General features: G+C 45.6%; 8 protein-coding genes across 10 annotated transcripts; 2 read left to right on the top strand and 6 right to left on the bottom strand.

Moving 5' to 3' along the window:
- Positions 1-98: 98 nt before the first annotated feature.
- Positions 99-1802, bottom strand: rept (RuvB-like helicase 2 rept). Its single transcript, XM_002047458.4, has one exon. The coding sequence runs from the start codon at positions 1632-1634 to the stop codon at positions 186-188; it is 1449 nt and encodes a 482-aa protein (XP_002047494.1). The 5' UTR covers positions 1635-1802; the 3' UTR covers positions 99-185.
- Positions 1803-2150: 348 nt separating this feature from the next.
- On the bottom strand, positions 2151-9172 carry prc (pericardin). 2 transcript variants are annotated; one of them, XM_070208578.1, is made up of 9 exons: positions 9026-9172; positions 8161-8294; positions 7807-7886; positions 7639-7742; positions 7377-7574; positions 5264-7312; positions 3427-5158; positions 3244-3369; positions 2151-3184 (listed from the first exon to the last, which is right to left on the bottom strand). In XM_070208578.1, exons 1-9 carry the CDS (start codon positions 9120-9122, stop codon positions 2377-2379), a joined length of 5328 nt encoding a protein of 1775 aa, XP_070064679.1. In that variant the 5' UTR covers positions 9123-9172; the 3' UTR covers positions 2151-2376. The 2 variants fall into 2 exon arrangements, with proteins under 2 accessions (XP_070064679.1, XP_002047493.2); XM_002047457.4 differs by having other exon boundaries at positions 3427-7312.
- A 1687-nt stretch (positions 9173-10859) lies between these two features.
- On the top strand, positions 10860-14889 carry LOC6622370 (transmembrane protein 19). The gene is made up of 2 exons (XM_002047456.4): positions 10860-11059; positions 11114-14889. The coding sequence occupies exons 1-2, from the start codon at positions 10945-10947 to the stop codon at positions 11995-11997; spliced, it is 999 nt and encodes a 332-aa protein (XP_002047492.1). The 5' UTR covers positions 10860-10944; the 3' UTR covers positions 11998-14889.
- Positions 11776-13606, bottom strand: LOC6622363 (uncharacterized). The gene is made up of 2 exons (XM_032434695.2): positions 13528-13606; positions 11776-13471 (listed from the first exon to the last, which is right to left on the bottom strand). The coding sequence occupies exons 1-2, from the start codon at positions 13595-13597 to the stop codon at positions 12486-12488; spliced, it is 1056 nt and encodes a 351-aa protein (XP_032290586.1). The 5' UTR covers positions 13598-13606; the 3' UTR covers positions 11776-12485.
- ImpL1 (Ecdysone-inducible gene L1) lies at positions 14414-15685 on the bottom strand. Its single transcript, XM_002047454.4, has 2 exons — positions 15531-15685; positions 14414-15454 (listed from the first exon to the last, which is right to left on the bottom strand). Exons 1-2 carry the CDS (start codon positions 15559-15561, stop codon positions 14484-14486), a joined length of 1002 nt encoding a protein of 333 aa, XP_002047490.1. The 5' UTR covers positions 15562-15685; the 3' UTR covers positions 14414-14483.
- Positions 15686-17362: 1677 nt separating this feature from the next.
- Positions 17363-18416, top strand: LOC6622377 (uncharacterized). Its single transcript, XM_002047453.4, has 2 exons — positions 17363-17522; positions 17586-18416. The coding sequence occupies exons 1-2, from the start codon at positions 17495-17497 to the stop codon at positions 18323-18325; spliced, it is 768 nt and encodes a 255-aa protein (XP_002047489.2). The 5' UTR covers positions 17363-17494; the 3' UTR covers positions 18326-18416.
- Positions 17676-21590, bottom strand: LOC6622380 (uncharacterized). Of its 2 annotated transcripts, none has more exons than XM_070207860.1 (3): positions 21501-21590; positions 19488-19870; positions 17676-18759 (listed from the first exon to the last, which is right to left on the bottom strand). In XM_070207860.1, the coding sequence occupies exons 1-3, from the start codon at positions 21529-21531 to the stop codon at positions 18436-18438; spliced, it is 738 nt and encodes a 245-aa protein (XP_070063961.1). In that variant the 5' UTR covers positions 21532-21590; the 3' UTR covers positions 17676-18435. The 2 variants fall into 2 exon arrangements, with proteins under 2 accessions (XP_070063961.1, XP_032290862.1); XM_032434971.2 differs by having other exon boundaries at positions 19551-19870.
- On the bottom strand, positions 19909-20497 carry SNCF (SoxNeuro Co-Factor). Its single transcript, XM_002047451.3, has one exon. It carries the CDS (start codon positions 20435-20437, stop codon positions 20018-20020), a length of 420 nt encoding a protein of 139 aa, XP_002047487.1. The 5' UTR covers positions 20438-20497; the 3' UTR covers positions 19909-20017.
- Positions 21591-22593: the final 1003 nt, after the last annotated feature.

Here is a 22593-nt window from a genome sequence, read left to right as displayed (position 1 = left end):
ATGAATTCTATTGTCCTCGGCCAAGTCCTTAAGGATATGGCTAGGACATTTAATTTCATGAACTAAAAGTAAACCATAATAAAAAGTAACATTCCACGTTTTAGATACAGTGCATTTTGTAAACATATTTATTTCTGTTATTTAGTAAATGATGAGAGAATGTGCGAGTTTCTGGCGACCACAAACTAATGCTCCATGGCCTGTGCATCGCCGTCTCCGGTGTCTAAACGGCGCTTGGCCCCTCCACCAGCAACAGCTGCGGCTTCCTCCTCATGCTCACTGATCTCGCTAAACATGTAATCATCCTGGTACTCCTTTAGTATTTTACTCGAGCGATTCTCATCCAGAAATAGAGAGTAAACCTTTTTCACGTCCTCCGTGTTTACTTCGGTTGCCTTGCGACGACGACAAACTAAATTGGCCGTGGTTATCAATTGTATGGCATAGCGGAGACTTGTATCGGTGGCGATGCGTGTTAGAATGGTGAGAGCGTCGGGATGCATGATGCAGTCCTCCTCTTCGCAGCGTATCTTGAGTATCTCCTTGACCTCCTTTTCAGTGTATGGAACGGTGCGTATGATGATCATGCGATCCAGCAGATCGATGGGTATGCCATGCGGACTGCGGTAATTGGTGCCGCGAATGCGAGTTATTCCGCGATTGGTGGCCATAACTACGACTGGTGCCATGTCCGACTCTAGGGCGCGATTGAGATATGAGAAGCACTCTATGTCCAGCATGTGCACTTCGTCAATGAATAGGACGCCTGGATTTATTTCGGCTTTGCCCTCCTCACGCCACTCCAGTACCTTGTTATTGATCTGATCACGCACCTCCTGCTTGATTTCGCCAGTATCGCCCGAAAACAGGGCCAAAAAGCCATGAGTGCGACTGTTGATCACATCGATCTCGTGGAGCGTAACTGTGTGCACCACTTCTTTGCGCTTCTGCAGCTCCCCCTCGGGACACTGCACAAAACGTGTCTGTGCTCCAGTGGCATCGTAGTCCCGAGCGCGTGTAAAGCTGCGGCCCAGCTTGTTCACTTTGCCGGAGGCTTTGTCTATGGTTATGACGTCGCCGGCCTGAATCTTCTCTTTCATGAAACATTCGATGATTTTGTTGCCCAGATCGTAGTTGGTCTCCATTTCGGTGGTTTTAAGTGTGACTTTGCCCACCTTTTGCCCGGTGCCCGTTGCGGGGCGTTCAATTTGAATTTCGACCACTTCGCCCTCTATAATCTCAGTCTCTTCCTTGATACGCACACCGATGCTTTTGCGTAGTGCTTGCGATAGCGCCTCCGTTTTGCTCATCTCCAGCGAGTAAATCTCCGATCCAGACATGCTTGTAAATGGTGTTTCTGTGCCCAATGCCTGAGCCATGCCCACTGCAATAGCTGTCTTACCGGTACTGGGCTCGCCTGCAAGTAAAATACAACGTCCGGCGATTTTTCCCTCGCGCACCATTTGAACTACAACTCCGGCGGCACGTCGTGCATCCTTCTGACCCACCATGCCCTGGGATACAGCACGTGCCTCCAGAACATCATCCAGCCCAAGACCGCGGATATGCGAATGGGCGCCAATGCGCTCGATGCGTGTTATGTCGCGCACCTCAATTTTCTCAGTTTCGCCCATGATTTATGATTTTAAAATTGACTTTCTGGGGTTTAGTTGGTTATTTTAGATTTCTCGTCGACAGTCGCTTCGATTTGTTTGGAAGGATTCAACAAATTGAATGAAAATTTAATATTTTGTTGCTCGGCAACACAAAACAAAAAGCCGGCCCGATAGGCCACACATGTGTTTTAGTATCGATATTTCTCTCGCACAAAATGTTCGCCACGATAGTTCGATATCTGCTTAATTTCAAAACGATAGTTTTTAAGAAGCAAACAGTCATACCACTAACCATAACTGGCTGTCAATATGTTTAGTGTCGATATTTTTGTCGAATTAATGATATCGATACCTCCTTGCAATGGGACCGCGTCTAAATGATAATCCCGCCAAACTTAATTTAAAAATTTAAGTTCATAAGAACCAAACATTAATACTCAAAATTGCAGAAACAAGCGTATCAGATGGTTAAGTATTATAGGCAAATGACTATTAATACTACGACTAATTTTTCCCTAATATGAAATCTTAATATATACAGTACACTTTTTGTCTTTCGACAAACATTTCACGGCAGTGTGTCTTGGTTATTATTAAATATTAATTACAATTTCAATCGGTGTACGAAGTAAAAAAATGGCAGTAAGACTCTTAAATTAGTAGCAAAAACTTAAATGCTTAAGTGCGTCAAATACAAACAGGTTATTGGTTAGCTATATGTGATTACAATTTGAGCCCCATTCAACTGCTGATGGCATCCTTAGCACTTGCCGTTAGACGGCGCCTTGGGACGACAGATTTTACTGCGTCCATTCGCACCGTAGACAATATTGCAGGAGAAGGTAAAGTAGCCGCACGTTGACGACTTCGTATAGTATGTGGACTGGAAGTTTTTGTTCTCCTGTGGCGGGTTCTTCGAATTGTCCATGCTGCCAGTCACTGACTTGGTGACTGTCACATAGCTGTCTGGTGCACGTGGCTTGTGGGCGCCCTCGTCAGCTACCTTACTATCGTCCTCCTCGGCACTGATGTCCACCTTCTTGTTGGTGCTGTGCAGCTCCAGTGCTTTTGTGTGGAACTTCTTTTCCACATTCACCGTGCCGCGGAAGCCACTGGGCACAGATTCGGTGGTGGTGCGGACGGGATATGTATTAACACGTCCGTTTTGATTCTGCACTACTCGATACTGGCCAGCGTTCGGGTTGGCTACCACGGCCTGCTGATTTTGAGTGGGAGATGATTGCCTATAGGTGATGGGTTCAGCCACAGGTGCTGGTGCTGCGCCGGGCTCCTGGTTTTTGGTCTGGCTAGCAGTTGGGGGACTTTCTTCGAGTTTCACTGGCTTTTCGTTGTAGTAATCCTCCTCGTCATATTCATCATACGGTTCCTCGTCATCCTCTGCTTCCTCATCGTCGGTAATTGTGGGCTGTGGTTGACCCAGCTTATTGCTTTCACCTTTGTCACTGAGCTCTTTGCTCGTCTTTGAGGATTTCAACTGAATCTCTGGTATATCAGATTCGGAAGCAATTGCTGGGCCGCTAAAAACGGCGTCAACCCGATCGGTAACACTGGAAATAAATATTTGACCTGCTTTGCTATTTCTTCACGTCATATATATGATACTTACGCGTTTCCAGTATTGCCGAACTGACTAATTGTATTAAATAGCTCCCTGTTCTGTTCGCGATACGTGGCCACTTGTTCCTTCGTTCCCGATGCAGATTGTGCGGCACCATGATACGAGACGCCAAAGCTGTACGGCGATATATATGAATTTAGTTAAGCGAATGCGCAACTCGTTTGGGCTAACCTGGATGTGCCGTGTATCTGGGACTGACTCTGTCCTGAGTGACTGCCTGACTGTGCCGACGCTTGTCCACCACCTGATGCAGCTGCTGAACTAGTGTCCTGACCAGGACGGAAGCCGATTTGTGCTTGCGATGAAGTCTGACCTGGTCCGCTGGATTGTGCATCAGCCAGGCCGCCTTTATCATTGGCCTGCACCTCGCTCTGGCTCTGGTGTATGATACCGCCGCTCTGTGAAGAGGCCTTAGTGCCGCCATCCTTAGCATTAAGTTGGACTTGAGCTTGGGATTGGGAAGGACCGCCAGAGCCCTGAGACTGACTCATTGCACCATCTTCATTGCCTGTTACTTGTGCGCTCGCAGTACGATCTGCGTCAGAGGTCATTGCGCTGGCGCTGAACGAGCTGCCCTTGCTGTAGGCGCCAGATACTTGCGTCTTAGCAGTACCTCCATTCTTCTTGCCCTGGGCGCTAGCCGATGCTTGGCCGTCGCCAATAGCGGACTCAGCTTGCGAGAAGGCATCGTCAACACCGCCTGTGCCAGCAGCCCCAGGTACAGTGACCGCTCCTAAGCCAGTTGCGGCATCTGTATAACGTCCAGGAGCACCAATTTGGCCTCCACCAACTCCAGATGGAGCTCCAATGCCAGGTTGAGTTCCGTAGCCGAATTGCCCACCACCAACTCCAGACGGAGTAGTAACTATTCCTGGCTGACCACCAATTTGACTGCCAATTCCGAGCTGACCTCCGCTTATTCCAGGCTGTCCTCCTATACCTGGTTGAGTTCCGTAGCCAATATGCGTTCCAGCAGCTCCAGGCTGGGTTCCATAACCAACCTGACCACCTGTCTGTCCTCCTGCTCCCGGCTGAGTTCTGTATCCACCGGAAATTCCAGGCTGCCCCCCAACTCCTGATTGCGAACCATAGCCCGGCTGACTACCTCCAATACCGGGCTGTCCTCCTGCTCCAGGCTGAGTTCCGTATCCACTGGCGATTCCAGGCTGTCCCCCAATTCCTGGTTGCGTACCTCCAATACCGGGCTGTCCTCCTCCACCAGGTTGCGTTCCGTATCCAGGCTGCCCCCCAACTCCTGGTTGCGTACCATAGCCTGGCTGACTACCTCCAATACCAGGTTGTCCTCCTGCTCCAGGCTGAGTTCCGTATCCACCGGCAACTCCAGGCTGTCCCCCAATTCCCGGTTGCGTACCATAGCCCGGCTGACTACCTCCAATGCCGGGCTGTCCTCCTGTGCCAGGTTGTGTTCTGTATCCACCGGCGATTCCAGGCTGTCCCCCAATTCCTGCTTGCGTACCTCCAATCCCGGGCTGTCCTCCTGCACCAGGTTGCGTTCCGTATCCAGGCTGCCCCCCAACTCCTGGTTGCGTACCATAGCCTGGCTGACTACCTCCAATACCAGGTTGTCCTCCTGCTCCAGGCTGAGTTCCGTATCCACCGGCAATTCCAGGCTGTCCCCCAATTCCTGGTTGCGTACCATAGCCCGGCTGACTACCTCCAATACCGGGCTGTCCTCCTGCACCAGGTTGCGTTCCGTATCCAGGCTGCCCCCCAACTCCTGGTTGCGTACCATAGCCTGGCTGACTACCTCCAATACCGGGCTGTCCTCCAGCTCCAGGCTGAGTTCCGTATCCACCGGCAATTCCAGGCTGTCCCCCAATTCCTGGTTGCGTACCTCCAATACCCGGCTGTCCTCCTGCACCAGGTTGCGTTCCGTATCCAGGCTGCCCCCCAACTCCTGGTTGCGTACCATAGCCTGGCTGACTACCTCCAATACCAGGTTGTCCTCCTGCTCCAGGCTGAGTTCCGTATCCACCGGCAATTCCAGGCTGTCCCCCAATTCCTGGTTGCGTACCATAGCCCGGCTGACTACCTCCAATACCGGGCTGTCCTCCTGCACCAGGTTGCGTTCCGTATCCACCGCCAATTCCAGGCTGTCCACCAACTCCCAGTTGAGCACCATAGCCAGGCTGTCCGGCAGTTCCGGTTTGTCCTCCAACACCAGGCTGAGTTCCATATCCGGGTTGACCACTTCCGATTGCTGGCTGAGATCCGTATCCAGGCTGACCACCTGTAATTCCTGATTGCCGTGCTTCTGGCAAAGATCCGTATCCAAGCTGATCCCCGCCAACTCCAGCCTGTCTTCCTGGTACCAGTTGAGTTCCGTATCCGGGCTGACCACCTCCGATTCCTGGCTGTCCTCCTGCTCCAGGTTGGAACCCGTATCCAGGCTGACCACCTCCGATTCCTGACTGTCCTCCTGCTCCAGGTTGGGACCCGTATCCAGGCTGACCACCTCCGATTCCTGGCTGTCCTCCTGCTCCAGGTTGGGACCCGTATCCAGGCTGACCACCTCCGATTCCTGGCTGTCCCCCTGCTCCAGGTTGGGCACCATAGCCAGGCTGACCAACGCCAATTCCAGGCTGAATACCACCAAATCCAGGTTGTTGTGACCCAGCTCCAGGCTGAGTACTGTAACCAGGCTGTCCACCGCCTATTCCAGGATGTGATCCAGATCCAGGCTGAGTACCGTATCCAGGCTGACCACCGCTAGGCTGTCGTCCTGCTCCAGGCTGAGTTCCGTATCTAAGCTGATCACCACCCAAACCGGGCTGTCCACCTGCTCCAGATTGAGTTCCATAGCCAGGCTGTCCGCCACCAATTCCGATTACTCTCCCTGCTTCAGGATGTGCTCCGTATCCAGGCTGACCACTTCCGATTGCTGGCTGAGATCCGTATCCAGGCTGACCACCTCCTATTCCCGGCTGTCCTCCTGCTCCAGGTTGGGGTCCGTATCCAGGCTGACCACCTCCGATTCCTGGCTGTCCTCCTGCTCCAGGTTGGGACCCGTATCCAGGCTGACCACCTCCGATTCCTGGCTGGCCTCCTACTCCAGGCTGAACACCGTATCCTGGCTGACCGCCACCAGTTCCAGTCTGTCCACCGACTATTCCAGGGTAAGCTCCTACTCCAGGTTGAGTGCCGTATCCTGGCTGAGAACCTCCGATTCCAGGATGTCCCCCTGCTCCAGGTTGAGAGATATAACCTGGCTGACCACTGCTAATTCCAGGTTGCCCGCCGCCAATTCCATGATGGACCCCCACGCCAGGCTGTGTACCGTATCCAGGCTGACCACCGCCAATGCCAGGCAGTCCATGCTGAGTACCGTATCCAGGTTGAATGCCACCGGTTCCCGGCTGTCCAGTAGTTCCTGGTTGGGTACCATAGCCGGGCTGACTAGCGTCAGTTCCGGGTTGTCCTCCTGTCCCATGTCCATCTATTCCTGGTTGGGTTCCATAGCCAAGCTGACCTATTCCTGGCTGTCCTCTTGATCCAGTTTGAGTTCCGTATCCAGGTTGAGTGCCACCGATACCCGGCTGTCCACTTGTTCCTGATTGGGTACCATAGCCGGGCTGACTGGCGTCAGTTCCCGGCTGTCCTCCTGCTCCATTCTGAGTTACGTACCCAGGCTGGCTACCGCCGCTTCCAGGCTGTGCTCCGTAACCAGGCTGAATGCCATCAGATTTGGGCTGAACATCAGGTTGTCTTCTGACTCCATCGGTGGGCTTACCAACACCAGAACCGGGCTGCGAACCACGATACCCAGGGTGACCACCACCTCCATAGTCGGGTTGAGTGCCTCCTATTCCAGGCTGAGCGCCAAGTTGACCTCCTGCACCAGGTTGAACACCGGGCTGTCCGGTAGCTCCCGACTGAGCACCTGGCCGTCCCGTTCCAGTTCCAGGTTGCCCATCTGTTCCGTAACCCGGCTGTACACCACCAATGCCAAACTGATTATATCCTCCAGGCTGTGTTCCATAGCCAGGCTGACCAGCAACAGATCCTGGCTGTCCTCCAGCCGTAGCACCAGCTTCGCCTTATACGATAATGCCATTAATGTTGCTTCAATGTCTTTTATTTGTATTTTCCTAAAAACTCACCAGAGCCTGGAAGACTAATTATAGCATCAGGCCTGCCGATGCGACCTGGAACAAGAGAAGCGGCACCATCGACGCTAGGACCACTTGGATACAAAGCTGTGCCGACAGAACCTGGGTATTCCGCATGATATCCGGAGCATCCGCTACAATCTCCACCAGAGAATTGACTCTGGGCTTGTCCCATGCCATGGCTACCAGCTGCAGAATTTATCGGGTTAGGGATATATGCGGATAAGCAATATGTTTACTATATCTGTCTTACAAACAGTTGAACGTGAACCACTCTCATTAGCCTCCGCCTCAGCCTTGCCATCCTGTTCGGGCTTGCCAAAGTTTAAGTACTGAGACTGTGTTTGTCCACGGACACTGCAAGTGATATATATTGGTTTTACAGATCTCTTATTGAGTGTTGCATTATTTGGCTTCTTACTAGCCTCTGCCGCTTCTTTTGGTTCGCTCTAATTCAGTCAGGGGAGTCAGCTCGGCATCATCATCCATAGATGATTGATCCTGTTGTTGATAATCAAATTGAATAATTAAGTTCAATGCTAATGTCAGCCAAATCGTAATCGTTTAGTTGGTGTTTGAGCTCATTCTGTTTTTTAAAACTGACCTTGGTCACAAGTCTACCAACATTTGGTTCTTATCTCACTTTATTTGGGCCGAGTTCATGTGCATTGAACTATTACATTCACGAATAATTTCTATTAAATGTGCTCTCTCACTCTCTCTAGCATACACTTAATTTAATTCATCAAGTTTCATTAACAATTTTGACACTTACTATGGCCGCTCCATTTGTGTATGCTATGAGCAGCACCATGCCAAGCAGCAGGCCCCATCGAAAGGGCAACATTTCAATAAATCTAATTTGAATCCAATTGGAAACGCCTGCTCGAAGAGAATAGACCCAGCAAACTGTAAATTGAAATTGAATCGTATTATCAACACAGTTTCTTGATTATTCTGCGTATATATATACGCATATTATTTTTTTTTTATAATTTTTTAATAGTTGTCGTTTTCTCCTTCAGGCGTAGATCGTTGCTCCTCTCAGTATCTGCCACAAGGGGTTATCACCAAAGACACTTTGTTAAAATGAGTACGCAAATGCCAAAAAAAAAAAAAAATCAAATCAAATATAAACTAAAAATGACGTAATGACATGTGCTGGCAAATATTCTTTTGAAAATATTCTTATAAATCGATACATATTCTTTGATGCCGAATCTCATAGAAAAGCACAATTGTCCAAAGGGAACGAGTCATCCAAAATAATAAAAATGTTTTATTTTTTGGGAATTGTTCACTTTTATAAAGTTCGAATAGTGCACACTTTCACATTTTATTAATCTCAAAATTATTTAAATACCGAGTTTTTTAGCTTAAAGGATGAAAGTCTTGTATCCTTCTACAATTTTAGTAATTCATATATATCTATATATGAAATAATATTTTTATAATTTAGCAAGACTTGTCCTTGACACAGTTAATGCAGTGATAATTTATTATAATTTCATTCACTTGTCTTAGTCGCATATAATCCATTTATAGTCCGATATCTCAGAGAGATTATAACTTGTATTCACATATCCTTTATTTGTATAGTTTTTTAAGTATTCCACAATAGACTATTTATGCACACATACTTCTTCGCCTTTGCGTGTAGGATCCAAATTTAAGTTCCGATCTGCAGCCGAACGCGACAACTGCTGGATTGCGAATAACGTAACGACGCCAGAGCATGGAGACGTAAAGTTCTCAAGCTGGAGCAAAATTCATTGAAAGCAAGCAATTTCAATACATTTGCATGTGGCAGAATGAATATTTATTTAGGATTAACACTCAGACACTGACAGCACTTCTACGCCTGGCTCTGGCTCTGGCTCTGGCACTGGCTCTGGCTCTGGCTCTGCCTCTGCCTTATCGCATACACACACACACACACAGAGCACAGAGCACAGAGACGAACCACTTAAGGCTGGGCCGCGTCGTCAGTGCTATTCGTTTGAGTCTATGTCTATTCCATTACATATCAACACTTTGATCGTGTCAATCGATCACTTGGTTTGGGGCGCCCCATTGAATGCGTCTGTGTTACAACATCGTCGCAGATGGGGAAGAGACTTTTGACCCATTTTAGGGAAATGCGTGGCCATTTATTAGCATATAAAGATACTCAATTGTATATATCTTGTACACTTACACTTTTTTCGCTTCGTCTTCTTCTTCTTCTTGTTCATACTCTTCCATTTTCAAGTGTGTCCCCCCGGCCGGCTCATTAAATATGCATGTGGCTTCGTGGTCTGTATGTTGCAATTGTCCGTCCCTTGCCTTGGTTAGACTCTTAGAACCGCGGCTATGTTTTGTTTTGGATTCTTTTTAATGATCTTTGGCGGAAGCATTTTGCGCTTGATAACCTCTGTGTTTCCTTAGCAGCATTGTCATATCTATAAATAGAGCTTACTAGTATCGCTAAGCATTCCAATGTTAAGCTTGAGTTTTTCTTATCTGTCACCAAAAATTGTTTAATATTTGTTTATTTGTATTCGAGTATTGAACCGTATATATACACATACATGTTATATTCGAATAGAGTTTGTCCTCTTCGGTAAGGGGAGGCATGCTGACATGATAAACCTTAGCCAAAAATGGAATGAAATTTGTTGACAAAAAATTGGGTTGATATCATTCCATAAACGGAGCTTAACTATCCCGAATATTACTTCGAGCCGAGCTATTTATGTCAAATTTGCTGTCTTACGAATCCAAATTAATATATTATAATAAATGCGAATTTTACGGTATTTCATTCAATAATTTCGGAGTTCAGCGAGCGATTAATAGGCGAACTACAATTGATTTCGACGTTTTATTTTCTGTCAGAACTTATTTAAGCCCATTTATATCTATGGATTCAAGCGGATGCATAAGATTTGAAAAAAAATCTTGTCCCGGGCAAAGCCGGAAAGTGCCCGTTAGTACATAAATCGATCTTAAGGCTTGCGCGTTTGTTAAGTTTGTTTCAAGGGTAGCAATATTCTTAATTAAAACGCACTCAGAGAGCCAAAGCAACCTAGTTTGATAAGATCAACAAGAAGCAAACTTTTCATTAATAACTAATTGCCTAGGCCTATTGAAATAAATTTGCATGCATCCAAAAATATCTATTTGGAGCATCAATGAATGAAAATGGATTTTTATTTGTTCAGCTTTGTAAGTTAAATGTGACAGTAATAAAATTCGTTGAAATATAAACAATGTGCATTAATAATAAAAAAAAAAAGAGAAGATGGTGTAAATATTTTTGTACAGATTTGCCTTTGGCAAGCATAGCTTTTAAAGTTAAGCACGTAATAGGCAACGGTTGTGTTTATTTGCGCAAAATATTTAAAATTGTACTTGACACACCCTGTGATGTACGCATTTGCCATACTTTTCTTTAGTATTTTTTACTCAATTGGTTAAATACCAAAGCTTGGCCACACTGGTCAAAAATTGGTCACATTCTTGTTTACGTTTGAATAAAAATTCATTTCTCCTAAAAAAATATATTTTAACAAACACAATGGCCAACGGCGACTGGATGCCATTGTTATTCTGTGGCCTTTCCATACCTATCTCCATATTCATGTGGTTGGGCAACGTGGCATTCTCTAAATTCTGGAGCTACGACTTTGAAGGTAAAAATTGATTCCATTTCCTGATAAGCCGAATACATTTGGATTTCTTGACAGAGCCTTTGGTTATAGCGCCGACTCGTTGGTTATTTTCTACATTGGCGCCGCTGGCGTTGATGACTGTGGCGCTCCGTCGCCGCTCGGTAAGCAAATCGGGTGCCGCTTTGGGCGTGGTCGTTGCGTTCACGCTGTCCATAGCGAGTCATCCGTTCTTTGCCAGTCTGGTAGTTTTCTTCTTTAGCTCATCTCGGGCCACCAAGTTTCGTGCGCAATTGAAACGCAAGTTTGAGCACGACTTCAAGGAAGGTGAAGGACAACGCAATTGGGTGCAAGTGCTGTGCAATGGAGGCATGGCCACGCAGCTGGCATTGCTCTACCTGATTGACTGCGGCAGTGGTGAGCGCTCCATTGACTTCGCCAAGGAGTATCGCTCCAGTTGGCTGGGTATTGCCGTGATGAGCGCTTTTGCCTGTTGCAATGGTGACACGTGGAGCAGTGAGCTGGGTAGTGTGCTTTCCTCAAGCGATCCCATCTCCATCATCAGCTGGCGACGGGTGCCACGTGGCACGAATGGTGGAGTTTCGCTCATTGGCATCGTGGTAAGCCTCCTGGGCGGCTTGCTCGTTGGCTTTGCCTATTTTGCCACCGTCCGCTATACGGTTGAGGCCAAAATGCTGCTCGTCAGTCCCCCGCAGTGGCCCATCATCTTTTTTGGCGGCTTAGCGGGCCTCTTTGGCTCGCTGCTCGACTCCGTACTGGGCGGATTGTTGCAGTTCTCCGGCATTAATGCGCATGGTAAGATTGTGGATGCGCCCGGCAAAGGTGTGCGTCATGTTAGTGGACTCCGCATCCTGGACAACCACAGCGTCAATCTTATCTCTACCATTGTCATTGGTGTCACCATGCCACTGCTGGCTCTCAAGTTTTGGCCGGTGCGCTAAGAGCGTTTCTGCCTAAATATTGAACACTCTGAAATGTTTCCTTGTATACAAAAGAGCGCCTATTTTTGTAATGCTTCAAGCTCAAAGCAAAAAAACTGACTTTAATGTATGAAATGCAAACGATAAACTCGAATGGGCAATTGCACTGGTAATCCTACTCTTAGCTTAAGAACAACCACAATCGTGTAACTAACAGTTGTTATATTCCAGAATGTTAAGGTAAAAGGTAAGGCTGGGTTTATACCGAAGAGTTTGATATCTTGATCTCATATTGAGTCGAGAATAAAAGCCAGCCTCTCCTTCATCTAATAAATATCAGGCAGCTAAAAAAAGTATGTTAACTAAAAGTTTAATCATAGTGGCAACTGGATACTAAGTACATATTTTATTTCACTTTTATCTTTTGCAACTATGTTGTGCTTTCAACTATTTAGTTCTTTATCTAGCCTTTAAGCTGCCACCATGTTATAGTAATATAGCGAAATTTATTAATCCCTTTGTATTTTATTAATTCTTTTCAGCTTTTGTAGTTCTATGCTACGCAGCAAGTTTTGGGACAGAGTGCGTATTGCCTCGTTGGATGGAGTGACGCCTGGGGCAGGCTTGGCAAAACCTATAGAGAATTTGATCATAAGATCACCTATGGGAGAGTTGACGAACTGTGAGCCTGTCGAGATAGTTTTGAAAATAATGCGACGCTTGTGCTGGTAGATTTGCGGATCGTGTGGCAGAATGCTACTGGGCATGGGCTTGGTGTGTGGACGAGGCTTCTGGCTCGTTGCTGGAGGGGCTGCCGTGGTGGTGCTAGTTGTGAGCTCTGTGTGATTGACTGAGCTTTGCGTTGTGATGCTCGTTTTTGATTGTGTGCCGGCTCTGGCTCGAGTGGTTCTTGGTAGCAACGTGGTTGTCCGCCTACGCTGTGGACGATTTCGTATGGTGGTGGTGCTGCTGCTACTCGGAGGCTGTGTAGTTATGCTATTCGTGGGCTTAGCGCTGCTGGCACTCAGTGCTGGAACTTGATAGCCTGCATCGGGCAGCTCCTCTTCAGTGGCTGCGTCTGGCTTCTCTGCCTCACCATAGCCATGCTCCGGCTCTTGCGCAGTCTCGTCCACATAGTCGTCATCCGCGTCTGCTGCGTTGTTAGTGAAAAGTGGCTTGTTGGGCGGATGTTGAACGCGCTGCCGCTTCGATTTCTCATCCTCATAGATGGGCACATCAGGGCCAGTGGCTGCAAGCACTTGCTCCATTTGCTTTTGCAGTATTTCATAGAGTGGCGCATTCTGTTCATCATCCACTAGCTCGACGGGTTCACTGGGCACAAACTGATTATTGACATATGCACTGCGCCCATCTAAGTCATCATCGACATCCAAGACGTCCTGATCCTGTTTTTGGGAACGTGATTCAGCAAGCGGCTCTTCAGACGTTGCAGCGATTTCTGAATCAGTGGGCGCCGCTTGAATACTGAGGAGCGCTAAGAGAAACATCTCTTCAGTTGTGGATCCTTTCGATTGGGTTACCTTAACTCACCTCCGCCTAACAGCAGCAGCAGCAGCAGCAGCCACCAGGAGGCACCAAGTGTGCAGGTTCCGCTTGCCATTGCAGTCGCTTGGCTTCTGTTCGCTTTGGGTGCATTTGCCGCATCTTTTATAGGTCGCCCGTGGGATGAACGGCTGCATCTCACGCTCAATCAACGATGTTTAGTTTTGGAATTTTATTGTTTTGTGATCTTTTGAATTGTTGGTATCTGTTTATGTCAATCAGTCCATAAAACTACCATAGAACTTGTTTCACAGTTCAATGAACTGCACATATACATATATGCAGATGACGTATTTAAATCTTTTCAAGATGGGCAAACCCATTGCATTTCGTGGTCTTTCTTTCCCCAAGGGACTACTAGGCCCGCCTACGTTTCATCATTAAATGCACGATAAAAGTTTTCTTTAATTTTCAGAATATTTTAAATAAATAAGAGAAAAATCAAGTAATCAATATTAGAGGTGTCCGAGCCTTTTCTCCTAAAATCGAATGCAGTAAAGGGACGAACTACCTTTAACATACTAAAATCTATCTACTATTCTATAAAAAGAGTTTAAAATAGACACGCTTATGAATAGATATTGCCAGAAGATTCATGTAGATTTTGTTAAGGATAGACAGACGGACATGACTCGACTTTTGATGCTAACCAAGAATTTGAATATTTTATGAGATCGGAGATGTTTCTTTCCATTTTTACAATGTTTAGGATTTAATAAAAACCAATTCAGATAATTTCCAATTTTGATTGATAGAACTGACATATCCATAAGATACAAAATATATCTATTATAATATTTTTTAAGCGAAGTATCTATTAAAAGGTGAATATTTTGAGAAATAAGATCGTAATAAAATGAAAATACACGAGGCCTTTAAATTTTTTAACATAAGAGTTTTTGCTGTTTTTATTTACCACTTAAATAAGTTAAGATACTAGTTGATTAAGATACCACGTATTTAAGTTTATCCTTATCAGACTTGGGTTTGGCCTGCTCCGAGGTTTTCTCACCCCGGACCACAGTCGAAGCTAAGGCTTCGGGCAAAGAACCTGTAATTTGAGCGACTCCAACTGTTTGTGGTTCTTCGGCTGGGAAAGCTTGGCTTACAGCTGCTTTGACTGGCAACGGGGGCATGGCGATGCTCTCAACAGGCTCTGGTACTGGCACTACGCTTTGCACGGGTTTTCCAAGCACTTGCAGGGGCACCGAAATGGTCTCCTCTTTAACTGGCTTGGCCTGGTTCTCTTTCTTGTCATGATCCTTTTGCTCCTCGCTGCTTTCATTGCTTTCCTTGCTCTCCTTGTCGTTTTCGGGCTCAGCGAATACTGCGGGCGTGGCAGCTGTGGAATTGGCTCGGAAAAAGGGCGAACATTTGAATTTCTTGTCGGTATAGGCCGTTTCCTTGGGATACGTTTGCTGGCACTGCTCATAGGGCAGCTCCGTCCACAGTCCATGCGTGCGACACTTGGCCACATTCAGCTTGCACTTGTTGTAGAAAACGGCCACCTCGTTGGTTGTTTGGCCACAGATAGGTTCATAGGCGTCCTCGCAGTCATCGTCACACAGGTAGCCCTCGCTGAGCGCGTGGGCAGCACTGTTGATGGCGCCCGAATTGCTGATCTGCTGACAGTCCTTGTTCTTAGTAGCATCACTGCTGAACCAGGCAATCGGTATGCCCAGATAGGGCGGACTCTTGCGCTTGCCATCGGCGCCTGTTAGGGGCGTGTACGTGCGTTTCACATAGTAGCCATGCTCCTCTGTGGAAACTTGGGCATTGGCACCACCACCCAAATCCGTTGAGCTGGACCACTTTGTCTTTGTCTTGGTTTTGTGCGAATCGCCGTGATCGTCGCCCTTGTGCTTGCGGCGCTTGCCCTCAATGCTGGCAGGTTCTAGCAACAGCAGAGCGGCCACTGCAACAGTTGGCAACAGAGAAATGCAGGTTGAAAGAGACTGGGCGCTACCTGCCCGTGGGTTAGCCCAACTTACCAACGATGCATGCTGCTTGGTATGGTCTCATCTTTGATTCTGTTTGCTGTACAACTGGAACGATCTTAACAGTGGCTCGCTCCGGCAATAACTGATCGCATCTTCTGGTGTGTGGCCTCTTAAGTATCTTAGCTTTGGGTTGCGCTCTGCTGGACGGAGTATTCTTTTTTCCTTTACCGGTTTTCTTGGTAATCTTCCAATGCTGTTTTCTTCTGTTTCTGTTTGTCTGCATCGAAAGTACGCAAAGTTGATTTTTTTCTTCAGTTTTTGGTGAAATTTTTTATGCAAACTCAAGTGGTCTTCATATATCAGCGCATGCTACGTGCTTGTATACCCTTTTAAGCATCTAGAATGTTGGTCTCGAACTGGTTGTCTGTTTATCACCTTACCCACCTTTGCTGGTCCCCGCCCACCGGATCGAAGCTGGTAGCTTGTGTCGAAAGCCGGTTCAAAATTGGGTCAATCCGAAAGGTTTTCTGATCTCGTTTTACAACCGCACACAATTCTTTTCGCCTCAGGAGCTCGCCGCATGTCTGTTTATTTGAAATTATCATCCAATCAAGCGGCTTGTTATCACCATCTAGAAAATTTTATTGTTGGCACGATTCGAGCGCAGTGCAGCTAAGCATCCAATTTGTGGTACTTCGTAGATGATGGAATTAGATGAACAATTGTTAATTAGGCCGTTTTTTGGTTAAAGATGAGCTGCAGACGTCACTTTGTTTAACTTTGTTAACTAGCCTATATCTGCATTATTAAGAATATTCCCGAACGAATTTTAAAATGCAACAATTTGGTATACTCCAAATGTATAACACATTTTCTACTGAAAGATGAAGAGGAAATCGACGTTAACCTAATCTCTGCTCTCCCTATTTAAGAGCTCCTTTAGAAATATTTAAGCACATTTGTGAGCCGTATTTTAATTGTTAATTATAGTTTATTTATTTTTGTGATTGGAGCCAAATAGATTGTTTTCTTAAAGAGATAATTGTAAACAATCAGTTTAAAAAACCACCAAACCAGATTATGCTGATCAATTGCTTTCTCCGCAACGCATCTGTATGATTCATTCCCTTCGTGATCGGGTATTGCTTTCATTGTTATCAGATGCGTTTGATTTTCAAATTATGCTTTATGGAAAAGTTTTCAAATTTTCAAAATGCATTAGAAAGTTCAAGACGTCGAAATGAGATACATACAATGACAACAACACACGCTGCGGTGGGATCTAAACAATCAAATAGGCTCTAATAATTACATAATTAGACAGAGCAGAGCAATGATGGACGAAGGGAATTAAATCAGTCAATTAGTTGTGTCTTACAGAAAAAGCAAAAAAAAAGCAAAAATAAATCTCTTTTAAATTATAATATTTGTGGCACCTAAACATATTTGCATATAACCATAACAACAACAACAACAACAACAGCGAGAAGAGTTCGCTCCGTAACGCCCGCAACTGGCAAATGGCTGTTAATGCGTTAGCCAAACAGACGCGAGATGGCCAAAAGTTTGAGCATAAATAAACAAATTTATGAAAGAAGTGACCAGAAACCGAGTTTTGAATAAATGATTTCGGTTTCTTTTGTTAAGCAGACAACAACAACAACAAAAAGAAGAGAAAAACGGGGTAAACAAAAACAACAACAAAAAAAGTAAAAATAAAGCAAAAAGAAAGAGCGCCGAGAGCTTGTTGCAGTAAAAGCGGCAGCTTGGATGTTGGTCTGCCCCAGAGACCAGACCCCCCCAGTACTGAAAGAGCACGCTCAGCGCCTGCCTGGCCAGGCCAGGCCAGGCCTTATGTATATACTTTCATTTTAGACAAAACCGCAGCCGTCGCATGGCTATAAAAAGCGAAAGCAAAGCGCTGGATTCGCTCATAAAGACCGCAAAACTGCAAAAGTCAACTGTGCCCCGTTCCCGTCGCGAGCCATAAGGATTATCCAAAATACGCAACAAATATGGTTAAGCACATTTACCTGTCGTTGGGTGAGTTCCATCTACTTAGTAGAGTCCCGAGCGTTTCAAATAATTTTTGTTAATCCCACACAGCTGCATTGCTCTGCTTGGCCATTGCTGTGAACGCCGCCCCCGCCAAAGTGGAGTATGAACTTGTCCAGGACGGTGATTTTCCAGCTCTGAGAAAAGCCGAGGAGGCACAAAACTCTAGCGCGGATAGCGATGCTGAGGACGATGACGACGATGAGGATGAGGTCGAGCAAAAACAGGATGACGATGATGAAGATGCCGACGATGATGATGCCTCCTCGTTTATCCGAAGACGCCGCGAGGCTGTCGAGGAACCTGCCAAGGAAACAGCTGAAGTTGTAGCTGAGGCTGTTCCTGCAGCATCCGTAGAGCCCGCAGCACCCGCAGTTCCCGCTGCTGTTGAGCAAATCGTTGAGAGCTCCACAACCATTCCCACCACCAGCTCAGTAACAACCACCCGTAAGCCGGTGCTCGTCCTAATACGTGATGCACTTAAAAAGGTCACCGCGGAGTTGCCCACGGAGCAGGTGGCCAACAATGCCCTGCAGTATTTCCAGCTGTTCGAGCACTTTATACAGCAAACCATCGAGCAGGTTATTGATGCTGCCGATGACGATGAGGAGGAGCCAGCAGCAACTGCTGCCACCGTCGCAACTGTTACGGAGGAGGAGAAGGACAAGAACCCCGAGATGCCAGAGACGCAGCCCGAAAAGCAATCCGAGCTGGCTGCAGCTGTAACTGCAGCTCCTGTCGAAAATACGGCCCAGCCCGCGGAGCCAGCAATTGCTAGCAATGCAGTCTAGGAATTCCCAGCAAATACCTCAAACTATTTATTTTTACTATTTATTGTTAGCTGTAAAAATGTGCAAATACACGAAATTCCTTTAACTGAAAGTCCTTTAGTTTGCACTCTTTATTCCTCATTCTCCGCTGTGCTTAGCTTTTTATAGAGCTGTGAGGCATTGCGCTCCTTCAGAGCTTGGATCTTGCTGCGGCTCTGGCTGCGATGTCGATTGGTTGTGCGCCTTTTGGGTGGCTCAATTTTCTCCAGCAAACGATTGAAATATGAGTTGGGCGACTTGGTGGAGTGGTTCTTCTTCTGCGCAGAGCTGCGTCTTTCCAGCGGTAGTTCCTGATCGCCAATGGTCAAGCTGATCGGCATTTTGCCAGAGGTATTGATATAGATCGGTATGGTAATGTAGATTGGTGTGCCGGCAATCGGGTCAGATTTAGTGTTCTAAACAGATCGAAAAATTGTTGTAATCTCGCTTAGACAGGGATCAGAGTTAATATATAGTAATATGATGAATGATGCTTCTTATGTACAGAAAGAGTGGATATTTGTATTTTTCCTGTTCCAAAGATTCCTGCTTCAAATTTACGATACACATTTTCCCGTCACGGGTCGGATGTCCGTAGAAAATAAAAATCTGATCCGTACATTCTTGTACTCCATCTATAGGTATTTAATTATTTTAATAAACGTCCATTTAAATCTTGTAGGATAGTCATATTCCTTCACAAAATGAGTCAATTTTTCCGAAAAGTGAAATGTGAATTCAGCATCACGTGGCTGTGCGTTGTTCACCATTCAATTATGATACTTTTATATATGAAGTGATTTAATTTATTAAATTAATTAATCGATGAACGTAGATATAGATGTGTGTATTTAGTATATGGGTGAAGTAACAAGTGTGTGATTCTTAAAGAGAAAGCACAGGAACTGACACATCACAACAATTATTTAACTTAACTTAAATCCGAAAATCAATTTGCATAAAGTGAGAGCTGCACAGTATTAGCTAAATAAGTTGTGATACGAAAGATGTATATATCGAGTTAAGGAAAAGGCGTTTTACTTTTTAGCAGTGGAATGATATAGTAGTAGAACGATGACAGTAGACAGGTAAACAACTAAAGATGCTTTAAGCGCGAAGTGAAGTGAGCATAAGTTTTAGCTACCTGCGGCTGGGTTGATTCTGTCTGAGATTTAGTTGGATCTGGAGGAGGTTTAGTTGGGTCTACCTGCGGCTCAGTTGTGTCCACAGGTGGTTCTGCCAGCTGTTTGAGAAAATGCTGCGGATTGGCGTCGTGGCTCAAGCTGTTGAACTCATCCTCAGTAAGCGCAGGCAGGCGATCGTTTTTAAAATTGTATTCATGGTCCTCTATGTGGGTCTCATAGGTGCTTGTTTTGGTTGTGGAGCTGCTGATGGGCTTTGGCGTTGTGCTAGTACGTGTGGACTCCAGCAGGATCTCCAATTTATGCGCCTCTTCGCTGTCATTTGGATTCACATTGTTCTGCGCCAACTCTTTGGCCGCACAGAGCGTGTTGCAGAGCAGCACAGCTGATAAGTTGAAAGTGGTTAAGAAGACGCAGGGAAAATCTATGTTAATGCCATATTTTATTTGATAAAATATTACAAACTAAACTATAAACGCAACTTAAGCTAATGCCCAGCCCTAGCCTAAACCACATGACCAACGGGAGCGCTCTAGAGCGCCGTCTTCTTGCCATTGAGCACCACATCGGTTAGCCCGAGTTCCTGGAATTGTTCTAGACGTTCCACCTGGTTGCACAGTCGCTTCTTGAACTGCACCTCGCGACTGAGCATCTTGAGATCATCCACGCTGCACATTTTATTATAGCTGCCAATGTTTTTGGCTATTAGCTCGGCTGTCAACATGATCTTCGCACGGGACAGACGCAGATAGGAGAAGTCCGTATTGGCTCGCCGGAGCTCTTGGCGGTATAGGAACAGCTGATAGTCGAAGCTAATGTTACGCGTTTTCATCTTGAGACGCTTCTTCGTATGCTTCTTGACTTTATCCTGCTGCTGCTTGGATTTGGAGAGTTTCTTAAGCTGCTTCAAACGCTGCTTTTCCGTTTTCTTTTCCAGGTTGTGGCTGCTCATATTGAACTGTTCACGCTTTAACGTTTCGTGCGCGTTTAATGCCAGGACCTATACAGGACCTCCTTATATGGCAAGCAGGTAGCCACCCATTTGAATTTGCAATAACCCATCAGGTAGTTCATCTCATTAGCGCATGTGCCCGGGCGCGTGTTGGTCATAAACAGCGTATCCAGGCTTTTCATTCGGAATATTTTCCGCAACGGCTGTCTGGGTATTTCCACAGTTTATTTATGGCTTTATGACTGGAACATGGGACATGGGATACTGCCGCTGCCGTACCCAAAACTATTCCTAACACATCGCCGGCTGTGTCCAGTCTTAAGCCTCAATTACGGCTACCTTAACTTAGCGCCGAGTATTTGAACATGGCTCAAATCTTGTTCACGTCGCGACATTGGGTTCTGTGGCGTTCCTGTTCGGTTTTGGGATTTCGCGAAAACACTCTGGGATATTTTTCGTGGAATTTGTGGATGGTTCTGGTAAACACATTTATGGAAAGTCGCGGCTAGAGCCCGCTAATGCTGGCCTTGTCCCCATTTTTGGACATTTTCCTGCATGCCCAAAGGCCTTCTCAGTATTAGATGGATTGATGTCTGTCTTGATTTGTTAGAGCTACCTTCTTTCGAAAGTTCTAGGATTTGTTTCTTTGTACTTTTTGTGAGAGTGTCCCCTTAAGCTTGGTTTTCCTAACCCTACAAATAGGCTCGTTATCAAATCACAAGATCCCTGAGATCGGTTTTACAATGGCACAGAAAACAAAGGGCTTTTGATGAAGCGCATCCAGATTTTGATGAGCTATTCTTCTATTTAAATTTGTATAAATCCCTTATAGATCCCAATATAATTAGTATACTTAAAAAAAATAAAGAATTGCTCAATAGTTGTAACTTTTCAACGAAAATGTAGTGTAAATTGTTGCATAAAACTACTTTGTTTGTTCGCTTCTTTTCCTTCGGTAAACCACGCACATACACATATATATGGACTTATTAAGTCTAATTAAGGTTTTTTTATACCAAATAATCACAGTTCTCTATGGCTCAAAACATTATATTAAACGCACCTCCACAGAGAAAATTAAGCGACCGCTTCATGCTCGTTTCAAAAATAATACTAAAACTGCTTTCGGGCAAAGATTTCTATTTTATAGCGAAAAGAGTTTGCGGAGAAAAAATTTCACTGGATGGGAATATATATTGTTGAAGTTCTCTTTTTCTGGCTCATTCGCATATTAATTTCTAAATCGTAATGATGGTCTTTTCTCTGGCATGCAAATTTCGCTTTAAAAGTTAAACAGCGTCGTCATTGATTGTGTTTTTTTTATTATTTGGGGACTCTGATGACCCGGCCGCATAAATAATGATGATGCGCCAAATCTTTTTTCTTCTTGTTGCTCAGGCATTTTATTTGTTCATTATTTTCATTTTGCTTGCATTTTATGAATTTGGAATCATCTCTTGTGCTTGGCCATTGAATGGCTGTGCCTGAATGCGCAGCTGGAAAATTTTCTCGATGCCTTTGTCAATAGGAATTAGCCGGAGCCAGTGCAGAGAGACAGCCACAGCCATCGATGAGTTTTATTTAAAGTTGAGCTTATTTATTTTGCATTGGCTGTCAGCACAGAGCACAGAGGCCAAGACGGAGGCCAATACGGGCCAGGACTAGGGCGGGGCATTTCCATTTGACTTGGCTCTGACTGACTTGCATAACATCTTCAGTCATCGTCTTTTGTGGTTTGCGTTTGTCATTAGACAACGTCTAGACCGAATTTTGGAAGCCAGTCTCGGTCATTGATAGCTCAGCCAGACGCATGTCCTGCGAGTCCTTGCCGAACCAGTTGGCAACACAATTTGGCCATAGGCAAATACATACGTATATTGAAATTGGCAACGTTTGTGCATGAGACTGACTGAATGCCAAAAGCATTGACTCTTATTCGCTTCTCGTCTGTTTGCTGTTGACTTACTTTTATGTTAAGCAGGACCAATATTTTGCCAGCACGAACGTTTGCCTGGATACCCTACTTTTGCTTACCCTTGAGATGTTTAGATGAGCCTTGCTCAAATATATTTACAGTCAGAGACATTCAGAAGCTGCTTCGTAGTTTGCAATAAATATTTTAACTCCATTAAAAACTGGGAACAAAATTGTGCTAG

The sequence above is a fragment of the Drosophila virilis genome, chromosome 3 (genome assembly GCF_030788295.1).
Source record: "Drosophila virilis strain 15010-1051.87 chromosome 3, Dvir_AGI_RSII-ME, whole genome shotgun sequence".
NCBI lineage: Eukaryota > Metazoa > Arthropoda > Insecta > Diptera > Drosophilidae > Drosophila > Drosophila virilis.
The sequence above is the reverse complement of the archived record's forward strand: the minus strand, read 5'-3'. Positions and strand labels throughout refer to the sequence as shown.

Excerpts from the sequence above, each read along its gene's own strand:
- rept (XM_002047458.4), bottom strand. The coding sequence starts at position 1,634 with ATGGGCGAAACTGAGAAAATTGAGGTGCGCGACATAACACGCATCGAG.
- prc (XM_002047457.4), bottom strand. The coding sequence starts at position 9,122 with ATGCTCTGGCGTCGTTACGTTATTCGCAATCCAGCAGTTGTCGCGTTC. Across the intron at positions 8,295-9,025 it reads CTACACGCAAAGGCGAAGAA|TTTGCTGGGTCTATTCTCTT; the intron begins GTATGTGTGCAT and ends TTCAATTTACAG. Across the intron at positions 3,370-3,426 it reads CAGATACACGGCACATCCAG|CTTTGGCGTCTCGTATCATG; the intron begins GTTAGCCCAAAC and ends ATCGCCGTACAG.
- LOC6622370 (XM_002047456.4), top strand. The coding sequence starts at position 10,945 with ATGGCCAACGGCGACTGGATGCCATTGTTATTCTGTGGCCTTTCCATA. Across the intron at positions 11,060-11,113 it reads CTGGAGCTACGACTTTGAAG|AGCCTTTGGTTATAGCGCCG; the intron begins GTAAAAATTGAT and ends ATTTCTTGACAG.
- LOC6622363 (XM_032434695.2), bottom strand. The coding sequence starts at position 13,597 with ATGGCAAGCGGAACCTGCACACTTGGTGCCTCCTGGTGGCTGCTGCTG. Across the intron at positions 13,472-13,527 it reads GCTGCTGCTGTTAGGCGGAG|CGCTCCTCAGTATTCAAGCG; the intron begins GTGAGTTAAGGT and ends TGTTTCTCTTAG.
- ImpL1 (XM_002047454.4), bottom strand. The coding sequence starts at position 15,561 with ATGAGACCATACCAAGCAGCATGCATCGTTG. Across the intron at positions 15,455-15,530 it reads CCAAGCAGCATGCATCGTTG|TGGCCGCTCTGCTGTTGCTA; the intron begins GTAAGTTGGGCT and ends CAACTGTTGCAG.
- LOC6622377 (XM_002047453.4), top strand. The coding sequence starts at position 17,495 with ATGGTTAAGCACATTTACCTGTCGTTGG. Across the intron at positions 17,523-17,585 it reads GCACATTTACCTGTCGTTGG|CTGCATTGCTCTGCTTGGCC; the intron begins GTGAGTTCCATC and ends AATCCCACACAG.
- SNCF (XM_002047451.3), bottom strand. The coding sequence starts at position 20,437 with ATGAGCAGCCACAACCTGGAAAAGAAAACGGAAAAGCAGCGTTTGAAG.
- LOC6622380 (XM_070207860.1), bottom strand. The coding sequence starts at position 21,531 with ATGAAGCGGTCGCTTAATTTTCTCTGTGGAG. Across the intron at positions 19,871-21,500 it reads GCTTAATTTTCTCTGTGGAG|CTGTGCTGCTCTGCAACACG; the intron begins GTGCGTTTAATA and ends TCAACTTATCAG. Across the intron at positions 18,760-19,487 it reads CAGAATCAACCCAGCCGCAG|AACACTAAATCTGACCCGAT; the intron begins GTAGCTAAAACT and ends CGATCTGTTTAG.